Source organism: Neovison vison, chromosome 7, assembly GCF_020171115.1.
Source record: "Neovison vison isolate M4711 chromosome 7, ASM_NN_V1, whole genome shotgun sequence".
NCBI classification, from domain to species: Eukaryota; Metazoa; Chordata; class Mammalia; order Carnivora; family Mustelidae; genus Neogale; species Neogale vison.
In genome coordinates, this window is record NC_058097.1 from 50,720,300 (window position 1) to 50,734,979 (window position 14,680).

General features: G+C 53.5%; 1 protein-coding gene across 2 annotated transcripts in view; it reads right to left on the bottom strand.

Moving 5' to 3' along the window:
- The window catches only part of AP2A1 (adaptor related protein complex 2 subunit alpha 1), a 30,646-nt gene extending 16,988 nt beyond the window's left edge, over window positions 1–13,658 (bottom strand). For both annotated transcript variants that reach the window (XM_044256843.1, XM_044256842.1), the window contains exons 1-4: window positions 13,478–13,658; window positions 1,697–1,765; window positions 1,432–1,574; window positions 1,089–1,282 (exon numbers count right to left, since the gene is read on the bottom strand). In XM_044256843.1, the coding sequence (XP_044112778.1) occupies window positions 1,089–1,282; window positions 1,432–1,574; window positions 1,697–1,765; window positions 13,478–13,544 (473 nt within the window). In that variant the 5' untranslated portion in view covers window positions 13,545–13,658. The remainder of the gene's footprint in view (window positions 1–1,088; window positions 1,283–1,431; window positions 1,575–1,696; window positions 1,766–13,477) is intronic.
- Window positions 13,659–14,680: the final 1,022 nt, after the last annotated feature.

Genomic DNA, 14,680 nt, shown 5'->3' on the forward strand with positions numbered 1-14,680 from the left:
GCCTTTGCACTTGTTGCTCCTTTAGCTTGGGACACTTACCAACATTCTAAAATAACTATCTTCTCATCATTCCAGTCTCAATTGCAAGTCACCTTCTTGGAGAGATCCCCCCCTGAGGAGTATATTTAAGTAGTTTCACCACACACCCCCAGCCCACTGCCCCCACTACCCAGTTTTATTTCCTTCATAGCATTGATTACTATCTGAACTCATCTTACTTTTTTATGTATATGTTTGCTCTTTGGGTATCCTCTCCTATAAGCTTCCTGTTAGATGTAAGTTTCCTGAGGGTGGGCACAACAGTCCTTGCTTCTCCCTCCTGCCTCCCCAAACCCATGAGAGGGCCTAGCACATCACAGGGACTCAAAAAATATGTGACAAATGACCTCCTGCCTCAGGATAATCACATAGGCTGACCCCAGTGCCTTTCACACCTTTCCCCTCTCTACAGCCAACAACTCCTCCTCACCCAGGTCTAAGCCTGATGTCACTTCCTCCAGGAAGCCCTCCCTGATCCCCAAGACTAGGTCAGGCATCCAGCTAAATGTCCTAAAGGGCTCATGTGCCCCAACAGCATGGTTCCATGAGGAATTGTACATTCCACCCTGCAAGTATCAATCAGTCTTTGTTTCCCACTCTGGACCACCAATGCTTGGGAAGACGATGCCATGTCTACTTCTGGTCATGACTATATTCCCAGCAATCAGCACAACACGGTGCCTATAACAGATGCCCAACAGATGTTTGCTGAATGAATGAATGAAAATACAGCAGTTCTGGAGGGCTGTCTCCAGCAGAACTTATGGTTATCCCCTCTTCTATAGTAGGTCTTAAAGGTTAGTTAATCAGACAGACACCCCATCAGATCTGCTGGGAGACTGCATCACACTGCGGAGTTGGCTTGGTGAAGTGACAAGAGAACCGTGGGGCCGCCACCAGACTCTCAGCCCTGCAACACCCCCACTTCCTGGCCAGGACACCTTGGGCAGGTGACGCAATCTCTCTGACCCTCGACCTTGGCCTCGTCCTTGTTGGGCCTCATCTATTCCATTCCAGACCCCAGCCCACCCGGGTCACCAGTGCCTCACCCAGCCACCAGGATGCGTGGGATGTCGGCGGCAAAGGCCTCGCCCATCTCGCGGCTGCCCACATTGGCGATGCAGTGCAGGGCCAGGCACATGAAGGTCGGGTTGCGGCTGGCCAGGTCGTTCTTGATGGCATTGTTGATGAGCCGGATCAGCTCGGAGTTTGAGTTCACCAGAACCGAGATGAAGAGGTAACCCTGGGCGAGGAAGGAGGTGGGGGCTGTTGGGAGCCTTGTGGTTAATGGGTCGAAGGCCCCGATCCTTCCTCCCCGGAGTCTGTACTTCCAGCCCCCTCCTCCCTCAGACCCAGGAATTGAGGCCCCCAGTCCTTCCTCCCCAGACTCACTATCTGCTTCTCCGTGTACTTGTTGGAGCTGAGCAGGTTCACAGCTTCCATGTGCCCAAAGTCAATGTCATGGCCAAGCAGGAAGATGAACAGCAGTTTACACACATATTTTTTCTTACTGTAGCCATCCAAGGCTTTGTCCCCTAGGGCCAGAGGAAGGAGGAAAGAGGGGAGAGAATGAGGAAGGATCATACCTATAAGTCCCAAGTATCCCAGTTCCCAGACCCTCCCCCCTCAGACCCGGGACTCCAGGCCTCCAGCCTACCTTTGAATTTGGAGCGGATATTGGCCAGTTCCTTGTTGATTCTCTTAATCTCTGCCTCCTTGCTCTTACCTGGGGAGGAGAGGGCAGGCCAGATGACGAGGGTCCCAGACAGCTAAACTCCCATGCTCTCTTTCCTTGGCAAGGCCCCTCCCAGCTGGGGTCCCGGGGCCCTGGGTCTGGGGCCAAGTCTGGGTGGGCCCCATCTCTAGCTGGGAGCCTCAAAGAGGTGAGAACCATGGCTCAATGGTCTTTCCAATGCAGAGAAGACTGGCACACATTATGGGGTGATCTCTGACTTGCTCCCTTCTTCCTCTCACTGCAGTCCCCGAACTGTACTGGCCCTCAGGGCTCCTGTGTCCGCCCACAGCGCCACTTATGCCTCCACCACCAGCCCCCAAAACTGGTCTGGCAAGAAATATGTGATCAGAGAAGGAAGGAAGGAAGGAAGGAAGGACGGACAGATGGACAGGCTCAGCTACCTTCCAGCTGTCCCCGGGGACTCTCACCCCCACGACATCCCCGAACTCAGCATCTCCTGAAAACCTGCTCTGGTGTTACAAAGGTCCCACTGCCTCCCAGTCACCAGGCCAGATCCTTGGGTGCTGAGCTCGCCCCCTCCCTTCCTATCTCTCCTCACATCCTTCGGTCCTCAGCTGCCAGCCCCACACACCCACTTCTTCCATCTCCTGGCTGCCTACCTCTCCCCAGCTGGTTGGCAACATTCCTACACTTCTGACAAGATCCACTTCTGGGAGAGTCTAGAGGGCTTTCCCTGACCCCACAGGCTGGGTCCTGGGCCCCCTGATGCCCAGCACCTCCATCAGGGCAATCTAACAGGACGGTGACCAGGTCTCGGGCACCCCCGCTGCTTGCCATGTCCCTCCCCATGTCCCCCAGTTCCCCTGGAGCCAGACTTCACTATCTTTTTTTTTTTTTTTAAGATTTTATTTATTTATTTGACAGAGAGAGATCACAGTAGACAGAGAGGCAGGCAGAGAGAGAGAGAGGGAAGCAGGCTCCCCGCTGAGCAGGGAGCCCGATGTGGGACTCAATCCCAGGACCCTGAGATCACCTGAGCCGAAGGCAGCGGCTTAACCCACTGAGCCACCCAGGTGCCCCCAGACTTCACCATCTTGTCCTTGACCGGCTCACTCAGCTCATCCAGACAGAACCCCGGGGGCTCTACCCCTCATTCAGGCCGTTGCCGGGTCCCCTCAGCTTGACCATCAGGACATGGGACCGCCACCACGACCTCCTCACCCAGATCACGGCAGCAGCCTCCTTTCTGACCTCCCTGCCTCCCTGCTGGGGGAACCCAGCCCATGGCTACCGAGCCCTCTGGCCCTGCCCTGGCCACCCACCAACGTCACCCCTCCCTACGTTACTGTGTGTTCTGCTCCACTGGCCTCCACCGCGTCCATGGACACACCATGTTCCTTCCTATCTCAGGGAGACTCCGCCTGGGCCCATCTCTCAGGTTCTCTCCTTGGCACTTGGGTCTCAGCTTTTGTCTCCTCCGCCAAGAGGCTTTTTTGACCAGTTCTTTCAAGCCAATGCCTTATACTTGTTTCCATCATTAAAAAAAAAAACAAAAAAACAAAAACCCCTCCCCAGGACATTTCACACCATGTTACTATTGTCTTTACATTTACGGTCCAACCCCGGCTCCCACTGCAGATTATGAGCACCACGAGCACAGTGCCTGGCATAGAGCAAGTGCTTAATAAGTATGCGCTCATCTGAAAGGCAGAGGCCTGTTCAGACCCATGGCCGTGTCATCCGTGTCCCCAAGCGTGTGACCGGGCACCTGGGAGGCCATGTGCAACGAGTGACCGAGCGAACAGGCGAGGGTATGAGCTCTCCTTGTCTTTACAGATCCTGCCTCACCTCCAGTTCCCAACTTCCAGGGAAGCTTCCACAAGCTTCACTGCAGCTACCGCCTACTCCAGGAAGCCCCCCTGATTAGTACTTTCTGACCAGTGCCGAGCAGCTCCTGAGTGGCACAGTCTAATACGGCAGCCGCCAGACAGGCAGCTCCTAAGCACCTGAAATACGGCTGCTCCGGCCTGAGAAGGGGTTTAGGCGGCAAAGACGTCCTGGGTTTGGAAGATCAAATGGGGGCAAGAAAAAGAACCCCAAATATCTCATCAAAAGCTTAAAAATCCTGATGGCTTGTTGAAACGACCACATTCTGGTGTATTAGATTATGTAAACATGTTAGTAAAATGAAATTTGCCAGCTTCTTTCTCCTTTTACAAACAATGTGGCTGCTGTTAAAGTTAAAACCACCCATGTGGCTCCCACGCGGCCTGGGTCACCTGCAGCAGAGCACCTGCTGTGGGTGTCAGGGGTCTGCCCCTGTCCCCCAGACCACACAAGGAACCCCTAGAGGGCAGGGCCACCACCTGCCACTCTTCTGGGTGGCCACTCCATGTTCCAAGGGCTTACCAAGTGCCAACCTCAGGAAAGGCACGAAGACGTGAATAAGGGCCTTAAGTAGTGTAGAGTGGCAGCTCTCCATCCTCAGGAAGGGGGTGGAGGGCCCGGGGATGAGGGTGGGAGAGGGTCTCTGGGACCCAGATGAGAAAGGGCCATTTCTTCAGGGATGAGCTTAACTCCCCTCTGTGGCCCCAGAAGCCACCTGACCCTTCATTTATTAATGACACATTTCCCAAGGCATGGGGGGCCCGCATGAGGGTGATCTGGGCACCCACCCAGGACCCATACGGACCCCGCACCTCTGATCTGCTCCTGGGGGTTCCTGGCCCGAGAGGGCACAGGCAACCAGCCCTATCCCCATACCTGAGGGAACCGCACAGAGACAGAGGCTGCCAGGACCTCAGTGGCGGCTGCCAGGAGGAGGGGACATTTGAGGAGGCTCTGAAAGGTGAGGAGGGTTCAGGAGCAGTTCACCCCGTGAGTGTGGCCAGAAGGAAGCCATACTGCTGAGGACGGGCCTGGGGGTGGGGCGGGGTGCTGGGGGGAGCCCTGGGAACCAGCATGCAGGCTCTAGTCTATTCCTGACAATGACCACAGCTGCTTCAAGTGCTCGCCTGGAAACTATTCTGGAGGGACCAGGGGAAAAAAAAATCCTCTTTTATAAATGGACCATATATTACAAAGCACCTGCTTAAACTTCATCGCAGAGAGAGAGACATTTGAACAGCAATTGAATTTGAGGCCAGAGCACTCCCTGGGCTTCATTTAAACCACTATTAAAAGCTTCAAGACACAGGCAAAATAACCTATGGTGTTGGATGATGAAGCCACAGTTATCTCTGGCGGGGGAGGACAGGGGACAAGGACAGGGCTGGGGAGTCAGGGATGCCATTTCGGCCTCCGGGGGCTGATTCTGCAACTGCATTCAGTCAGGAAGAGTTCATCAAGCCTGACATTCATGATCTGTGGGCTTTTCTGTACATGTACTATCTCCATATGTACATATACAGACATAAGTTATTATACTTGTATATTAAGTTACATATAAATATACCTTCACAGATGAGCAGTCTGCTATGCAAAAGACCACATCAAGCAGATAGGGACAATTTAAGGGATATTTAGAGAATATACATGTGTGTGTGTGGATTTTGTCTTTAAAAGAGTCTAGTCTTGGGTGCCTGGGTGGCTCAGTGGGTTAAGCCGCTGCCTTCGGCTCAGGTCTGATCTCAGGGTCCTGGGATCGAGTCCCACATGGGGCTCTCTGCTCAGCAGGGAGCCTGCTTCCTCTTCTCTCTCTGCCTGCCTCTCTGCCTACTTGTGATCTCTCTCTGTCAAATAAATAAATAAAATCTTAAAAAAAAAAAGAGTCTAGTCTTTAATGGCCCACACCTGTTCGATACTGCTTCCTGCACAACTGATACACTTTGCTATAAAAAAGAATTCACAGGGGAAAAAAAAATTTCACAGGGGCACCTGGGTGGCTCTGCTGGTGAAGCATCTGCCTTCGGCTCAGATCGTGATGCCAGGGTCCTGGGATCGAGCCCCGCATCGGGTTCCCTGCTCAACAGGGAATCTGCTTCCCCTCTCCCTTTCGTGTTCCCACCAGCTCCCCACCCCCGCCACTCCCCTGCTGGGCTCTCTCTCTCAAATAATAAATAATCTTAAAAAAAAAAAAAAAAAAAGAATTCAGAGAGAGAAAAAAGAAAAAAGCATCAGGTTTCCAGAAGAGAAGGGGCTGCAGCTTTGGAGGGAGGGCATCCCCGCAAGGGGCAGGTCTCTGCAGAGATCTTGAGGCAAGTAGTAGCCTGGGTGCCCAGAGATAGCACATGGGTGCTACTGAGGGTAACACGTGGAAGAGAGGGAATGAGGGCAGCTGGGCTAATGGAAGGAACGACTTTCTAGCACTCAGGGCCAGCCAGTGACAGAGAGATGAGCTCACCATCACAGGAGGCATGCAAGCGTGTCTGAGCATTTTAAAGGGATTTCTTATCCTCAAACAGTCCCTGGGCCAGGCTCAGGGATGAGTCACATGAGCCCTGTGCTGGGGGAGCTCCTGGATTGGAAAGGAGGCTGGTTGTCGGGGACAAGTGAGTACTTTGACACAGGCAAACGCGATGGGGGCTGGGAGACGGGACTCAGACTAGGGGAGGAAGTCTTTCTGGTACACAGCTCCTGGGATTTGAGGATCAAAATTCGGAGCGGCACTGGACCAAGCAGAAGTAAGGGGAAATGTGCTCCAGGCCGTATAAAGGCCTGGAGGCTAGCACAGCAGCCGGGCCCAGACCTCCCAGACTCTTCCGCGTTTTCTCAGAGTGCTGGGGAGCCATGGGAGGCTGCAGGGCCCCTTGTCCGCTGGTAGCTGTAGTTGTGAGGAGCATGCAGAGGGAAAAGAGGGCTTGCTGCAGGCCAGGGCAAGGAAAGGCTGAGCAAGGACCTGCCTGCCTACCTTGGGGCTTCCGCTAGTGACGGGAGCTCAAGTCTTCGTGTGCGGGCGCTAAGCTGCAGCAGCAGGTGGGCCTGTCCCGCCACAGAAGGCATCCTAAAACCCTGGCTCCTCTGCCCTGGCGGGACTGGGATACTTTTAGGGAGGTAGCAGGCCCTGGGGTCTAGTACCTCAGCGGGAGACACCTCCTGCTTACAATACAGGGTAACAGATGTTCCTCTCTACTAGGACCCCCTGTGCTGCGTCTCCCACAGGAGTCCCAACAGCCCAGAGTCCCACAGAGAGTTCTGGAAGCTGATGCCTGTTAACTCTGGGCCACTACAGAATCCAGAACACGTTGGCCCTGTGCTGCCCAATGCGGGAGCCACAGGCCACACAGGGCCACTTGGCACCTGACCCACGGTTGGTGCTACGGAGGGATGAAATTCGTATTTTCCATACATCCCAAATGAAAAACCAATTCTCAGCTCAGTCACCTCAAGAGGTAGGTTTGGAACAAGCCGGGCACTTTATGAATCTGTTTTCTCAACTCTCAAAGTTTTGAAAACTTTGAAATACGGAGCAAGTGTTTGCCAGTGAAAAAAAGTGGCCTCATTGAGAAAGGCACATAAACTATCTCAGGAATAATTGTGAAAATACGGATTACACGTCCAGGTAATCCAGTGAAAATGCTGGTGTAAATAAAATGCATTAAAACTGATTTTACTGGCTGTACTTTGGGAATGCGGCTACTGGAAAATTTCAGCTTCTATATCTGGCCGGCTGGGTTATGTGGTGCTCATGCTAGCAAAGTCATCACCACCCCTGAGGGAGAAAATAGTCTCCTGGAACAACCAGCTGCAAACTGAACACAGCTGCAAAGACCATCCCTAAGAGGCAGCCTGGCACGTTAAGGGTTAAGGGAAGGGTATAGTCAGCCCTTGGGTCTGTACTCTGGTCAGAATGCAGCGCCCCAGAGCTGGGAAGAGTGGCTGCTTCATTCCCAGGGGGCATCCCCATGTTCAGAATAGTCTTGGCACAGGAAAGGTGGTGAATGCAGATTGTGGACCCAGCTCACTAGATGACACACAGAAGGGGGTGGGACCAGGCCTGGGGCTGTCTGTCATCAGCATCTCAAGGACACTCATAACCTAAAGCTCGTTCCTTCAAGTGCAGGGCCTGGGATAGGGTGGGGACCCCCCAATAGCACACCAAAGTAGGACTCATTCTTTCTGGTCTCTACACAGAGGCCAGAGGGATCCTGTCCCTTCTGGGCTCCGAATCCCTCCATGGCTCCCAGATGGCTCAGACTAAAGGTGAAGCCCTCATTGTCATCCTCTGGGCCCTACAGATTCACTAGTTCCCTCTCTGACCACAATTCCTAGCCTCCCGGCCATCAGCGGCCTCCTCTTCCAGCTGCTCCTCCTCCTCAAATTCTTCCTAGCACAGTCCTGCCTCAGGGCCTTTGCACAGGCTGCCAAGAATGTCCTCCTCCAGATTTGTGCAGGCCTAATTCACCCATCAAAGTTGATGTTTTGCTCCAATGTCACCTTTCCAGCAAGAAACTCTCTGAACAGCTTACAGAAGAGCACTATCCCTAACTTTGTCCCCATACCCCTTTCCTGCTTTATTTCCTCTCAACCCCCTGTCCCCCCGACCTGCCAGCACACCTGAATACTATATATTTACTTGTGTACTGATCCATTTCCTCTAGAATATGAGCACCACGGAGAGGGACTTCCGTTCACTGTTGCAATCCCCTTACTCAGAGCCGTGTCTTGCACTCTATCAGTGCGCAGTAAAGACCGTTCTGTTTGCTCATTCATTCATTCGTTTGTTCACTTATTCTTTCAACCAGCAAATGTCTCCTGAGGACCCAGTCTCCTGGGGACCCAGAGAGGGATCATAGCAGGGCCTGTGCTCGGGGGCTTGGGGAGAAGTCACAAAAGTAATGGGTCACAATTTGGAGTAGGATGTTACCCTAATGGAGGAGCTCAGGGCACTGTGGCAACCCAGGACCCCCCTTCCGGTTCACTCCCTCGCAAACTTCCCCCAGGCCTGCGGGGGAGCTGGGGCCCCAGAGAGGAGACACCCAGACAGCCCTAGCTTGGGCCCTGGAAGCTCCCAGATTAAGTGGTTGAGAGGCAGATTCCCACTCAAGACAGCACAGGACCATGCCCTCAGGCTGGACCCAGCCCAAACCTTTCCCATTCTTATCTGCACAGTTTGCCCTTTCTTGCCCTCGGTTTTCAAACCCTTTCACCTCCTTCTACAGTCTTCCTGCTAAACTCCGAGATGTCTTCAGATTCTCTCCAGCAGGAGGACTCCATAGCCCTCCCCTTCCTCCCCCTCCTCATTTCTGAGCCATGGCTCACCCACAACCTGCAGGCCTTCTTTTCCCTCATTCCTGTTTGAAACCCTCCCTAGTGCTCTCAGGACAAACACCAACATGGCCTCTGCCCACCTGCCTGACATCAGATGCCACCCCACCCTCCTGTGCACCAGGCACATAGGCCTCAGCTCAGTCTCCTCTGGGCCTCAGGACCTTTGCATGACTGCCCCTCTGTCTTCACAGCTCTTCCCCACCTCCCTTGGCCTGGCAAACCCTGCCACATTGTCTGGGCAATGCAGCCACAGTCTTCATTCTCTCAACAGCGTGGCCTTCTCTCTCACAGTACTTAGGACAGCTCAAGGTTTTTCCACTTAAAACAAAAAATTGAGATACGATTCACATACCATAAAGTTCACCATTCTAAAGCGTGCAATTCGGTGGTCTTTGGTATATCCACTGTCTCACGCAATAATCACCATGATCTACTTCCAGAACATTCTCATACCCCCAAAAAGAAACCCTACATTCACTGGCAATCACTCCACTTTCCATCACCCCCTATTCAGGCCTGGGTGGCCACTAACCTACTTTCTACCTCTATGGACTTGCCTGTTCCGGGCATCTCATACAAATGAAATCACGTATGTGGCCTTTTGTGTCTCGCTTCTTTCATGTACAATGAGGTTTTCACAGCGGTTCATCCATGTTGTAGTGTGCGTCATTCTTTTTTTTTTTTTTCTAATTTTTTTTTTTTTTTTTTAATTTGAGATAGAGAGAGAGAGAGAGCGAGCAAGCGCATAAGCAGTGGGGAGGAGCTGAAGGAGAGGGAGAAGGAGACTGTACTGAGCGCAGAGCCCAACATGGGGCTCAACCTCAGGACTCTGGGATCATGACCGGATTGGAAGGCAAACGCTTCTTCAACTGAGCCACCCAAGTGCCCTATGTGATCATTCATTTTATTTTATTTTATTTTTAAAGATTTTATTTATTTGACAGAGAGAGAGAAATCACAAGTAGGCAGAGAGGCAGGCAGAGAGAGAGAGGAGGAAGCAGGCTCCCGACGAAGCAGAGAGCCAGATGTGGGGCTCGATCCCAGGACCCTGGGATCACAACCTGAGCTGAAGGCAGAGGCTTAACCCACTGAGCCACCCAGGCGCCCCTGATCATTCATTTTAATGGCTTGCTATGTCACTGTGTGACGGACCCCATCTTGTACACCCATTTCATCCGATGACGGACATTTGGGTGGTTTGCTTCCATTTTCCGGCTACAGTGACTAACCCTACTATGAACATCTGTATACATGTTTGTGAGAAGGACGGCTACGGTTTCTGGGAAGTACCTGTCTCCTTCATGGGGCTGGGAGCTTCCCAGGGACACAGACAGATCTGTCCTGTTCACCACTGTGTCCCCAGCACCTTCTATAAGGTTTGAAACACATCAGCCATTCAACATTTACTGATGAAAAGACGAAGAACAAGAGGAACACCTGGTTCTCTAGCCCCAGCTCATTTGGCCAAAATACCTCTACCGGCCCCAAGTCAGAGTCTCCCCCTCTGGGGTCCTGCACTGACACTGACGCGTTTTCTCTTTCCTTCCCTGCCCCATCATCTGATCCCCTTGCAAATCCTTCAAAATTTGTCCCCAAACCAACCACTTCTCACCATTCCCTTCTCACCCCAGTCAAGCCAACACCATCTCTCACCTGGATGCCTGCAGCAGCCCCTAATTATCTGCCTACTTCCACCACTACCTCCCGAGTCTGTCCTCTTCATGGCAGCGGAGGAATTATTTTAAAACATCAATCAGCTCACGTCCCCTCTGTGCTCTAAACCTTCCTGCCACTCTCGTTTCACCCAGATAAAGGCCCACATGGGCTTCCACATTCCCTGTCCCCTCTCTGCCCTCATCTCCTGCCCTCTCCCAGTCAGCCACACGGGTCCCCTTCCTTTTACCGGAACACACACCAAGCATGCTGCAACCCCAGGACCTTTGAACGCACCATCCCTCTATTTGGACCTTCCCTTCCCTCCAAAATCTGCAGGGCCTGTTTCCTCACTTAAATCAAAAGTCTACTCACGTGTCACCTCCTTGGTGAGGCCTACCAATGCACCATCTCAATCCTGGTCCCTCCTCACCTTTCCTTCCCACTACCAGTCACGCTCTGGCATGGTATAATTTATTGGAGTTCTGTGTTTATTTTCTATGTCCCTCACGGCCTGGGTGCTCCCAACCCAGGGATTCTTGTTCACTGTTATTGCCCGGTCCCAGGTACAGTGTCAAAACATAGTGATCAGGGGTGCCTGGGAGGCTCAGTGGGTTAAAGCCTCTGACTTCAGCTCCGGTCATGATCCCAGGATCCTGGGATCAAGCCCCACATTGGGCTTTCTGCTCAGCAGGGAGCCTACTTATGATTTCTGTCTGTCAAATAAAGAAATAAAATCTTAAAAAAAAAAAAAAGTAGTGATCAAGAACTATTTGCTGGATGAACAAATGAATGAGCCTTCAGAGAGAAGATGCTATTATCAGGGGAGTTTGCAGACAAGAAAACTGAGCCTTGGGACGCCTGGGTGGCTCAGTTGGTTAAGCAGCTGCCTTCGGCTCAGGTCATGATCTCAGCGTCCTGGGATCGAGTCCCGCATCGGGCTCCTTGCTCGGCAGGGAGCCTGCTTCTCCCTCTGCCTCTGCCTGCCTCTCTGTCTGCCTGTGCTCGCTCTCTCTCCCTCTCTGACAAATAAATAAATAAAATCTTAAAAAAAAAAAAAAAGAAAACTGAGCCTTAGGGGTGCCTGGGTGACACAGTCAGTTGATCGGCCAACTCCTGATTCCTGATTTCCACTCATGTCATGACCTCACAGTTTTAAGACTGACCCTGGTGTTGGGCTTGGAGCTCAGTGCAGAATCTGCTTGAGATTCTCTCTCTCTTTCTCCTTCTGCCCCTCCTACTCATGATCTCTCTCTCTCTCTAAGATAAGCAAATCTTTAAAAAAGAGAGAAAACTGAGCCTCAGAGAGGTTAAGTGACTTGCCCAGAGTCACACAGCTTCACATGGCTGGCAATGCACACCCACTCCTGATAGCTGGCCCCCCCACCTGATCCACAGCCCCTTCTTACTCACCTCTTTCCATAACAACCATAACATCTCTCCTCCACCTGACACCCAATGGCTTCCATCCCCCTCGTTCACTGAGCACCTACTACGTGCCAGGTCCTTTCATACCTACTAAATTCTAAAATAATCTCTGGGCATCTAACAGAGAGTCCAGGCGTCAGATCCACTGAATGACAAAAACAACACCCAAGACCGTCCAGGGCCTGGAATGTGCAAAAGGCCTCAGTCACACACATTATCACAACAACCTCATCAGGAAGGTGCAGTCAGCAGTCCCTCCTGACAGATGAGGAAATCAAGAGGTGAGATACCCCATTCAAGGTCACATGGCTAGGGAGTAACAGCGCCCAAACCCAGGTCTGGCTGACCCTAGAGCCCATGCGGATACAGCCTCTGAAGCTCTTGGCAGTGCCAAACACCAACACCCACTCCCAGGAATTGGGAGCTGACTTGGCACCAGGTCTCTCCTCGTCACAACAACCCCTCCTCCTGATGATCGCTGTGCCCAGATTGATGTGGTCAAATAGGAGAGGGCTCCAGATTCAGGACTGGCCTGCTCCCTGACCTTTGACCTCTCTCTGGGACCAGGCCTCCCCCAACCCCCTGATTCCAGATCTTGTCCCTGAAAATTCCTAAGGCTCCTGAGCTCGTCTTTGAGCTCTGGGCTCTCCCCATTCTGGCACATTCCCCAAACCCCCACTTTATAATGTCTTCTTTTCCAGGCCCCCAACTTCCTGTCTCAGGTTTTCCTAAGACCCTTCATCTGCAGCACCTCTCCTCTATATTCTTTGATCCATTGTCCCCGCCTAGTGACCCTTCTAGCCCACTCTCCACCACCCTCCATCCTGGAGCCCCTCTATCCTTCATCAGGGTCCCACTATAGTACCCCACCTTCCCATCTCTCCTCCCCAACCCCCTAGGACTTTCTATTACTCCCAGGCCCTCTCTGTGTACTAGCCAGGAGCCCCAGTGACCTACCTAGCCCCTTCCCCTTTGTGACACCCCCTCAGCCAGGCCCTGGAGGCCCGGCCCCATATGCTTCCCGTGTTTTACGTTCTCCCGGTCCCCTCTGGCCCTCTCCCACTCTATCGCTCCACAGGGTACCCCCCCACCCATGTACCTCCTTCCCTTTCTACCCACATCGGGGTTTCTCTAACCCCGTCGCTAATACGTTCCCCAAGCCTCTCTAGCATTCCCGGGGGACACTTCTATGTCCCCAGCCATGGGACTGTACTAGCCTCCTCTGCTTTAAGACCCTCGCGGACGCCTCTAGCCACTCCGTGTCGTCACCTCAAGAGGCACTCTATGCCACCCTAAGTCCCTCCATTCCCCCCACCCTAAAGTTCCCCCAGGGGCCTCTCTATCCTCTCCCTCTACGACCGAAATGGCTTTCTATGCCCCGGGCCCTGTAATCCCCGAGCCCCTCAATTCCACGCTCCCCCTCCCTCCAGGGTCCCCCGGCCGCGCTCTCACAGTTCCGGATGTCGGAGATGAACACCGCGAGTCCCCGCATCCCATCGCCCTTGGAGACGGCCGGCATGACGGCGGTGGTGTCGGCTCCAGGCCTGGCCGGGCAGGGAACAGCGCGGCGGGAGCTGGCAGGCGGGGACCGGGAGGAAAAGACCCCAAGCAGTGCTGAGGAGCCTAGCCGGCCGCGGGGAGGGGGGGGGGGGAGGGCGGGCTGGCGGGCGGGCGGGCGGCAGGCCGCGGCTCCGCCCCCGGTCCCGTCCCTCCCGTCCGCTGTCCTGAGCTATCAGCCTTCCATTGGCTTGGATTACTGCCACTCAGACTCGGGCTCACCCCTCCCCCCCGCTTCCTCTCTCATTGGTTGCTGGACAAAGGCACGCTGCTACGATTGGCCCAGTGGCCAGCTATTTCCGTTCGCAGGAAGGGAGGGGGGAAGGGGCGTTGCCCGAGAGACGGGAGGAGTTCGGTTACGTGTAGTGGGACCGCCCCCTCTGTGCGGCCGGGTCCGATGCTGATTGGATCCAGCTAAGGGAGGGATTGACATGAAGGAAGGCGGGGGAGTGGGCTCGAGGAGGCGGGACTTGTGTCGATCATGACCAATGAGCGGGTAGATCGCCCACGCAGGCGCCGCGGACTCGCCAGTCTGCCCTATTCCCACCCCCGACTGGGCAGTTGTCGGGGAGGGAGAAGGGCGACCATAGGTAGAGAAGGAAGGGGAACGGGGGTTGTCACTCAGCTGGGCTAGGATAGGTGGAGCGTCGCCTGCAATTCTCTGCTGCAGAGAAGTGGTTGGGAGGGGCGAGAAAATGTGAGGTGTTTACTGCGCAAGCGTCCCCTTGTTTCCCTTTCTCCCTCCTCTCTTCCACCCCCGACTCCTAAAATCTTCTAACAGGAAGTCTTCCCTTACCCCTCCTCCTCCCGTATCTAGTGGCAGAGATGTCGAAACCTAATATCTCAGAGCCCAGGAAACAGAAATTTAAATCTAGCCCCACTAAGCGGACCTTAAACCTGAGGTCCAGAGAGGTTGCATGACTTGCCCAAGGTCACACAGCTCAGCATGACAGAGCGGGGATTTACTATATTTTGCTTTTAAACCATTTTCCACAATACAATGCTTTTTGGGGTGGGGGGCAACCATAGCGCCATTCTACAGATACCATAGCAAATCGTGAGTCTCTCTTCCACCAAACCTGGAGTTCCTCCTGAGCA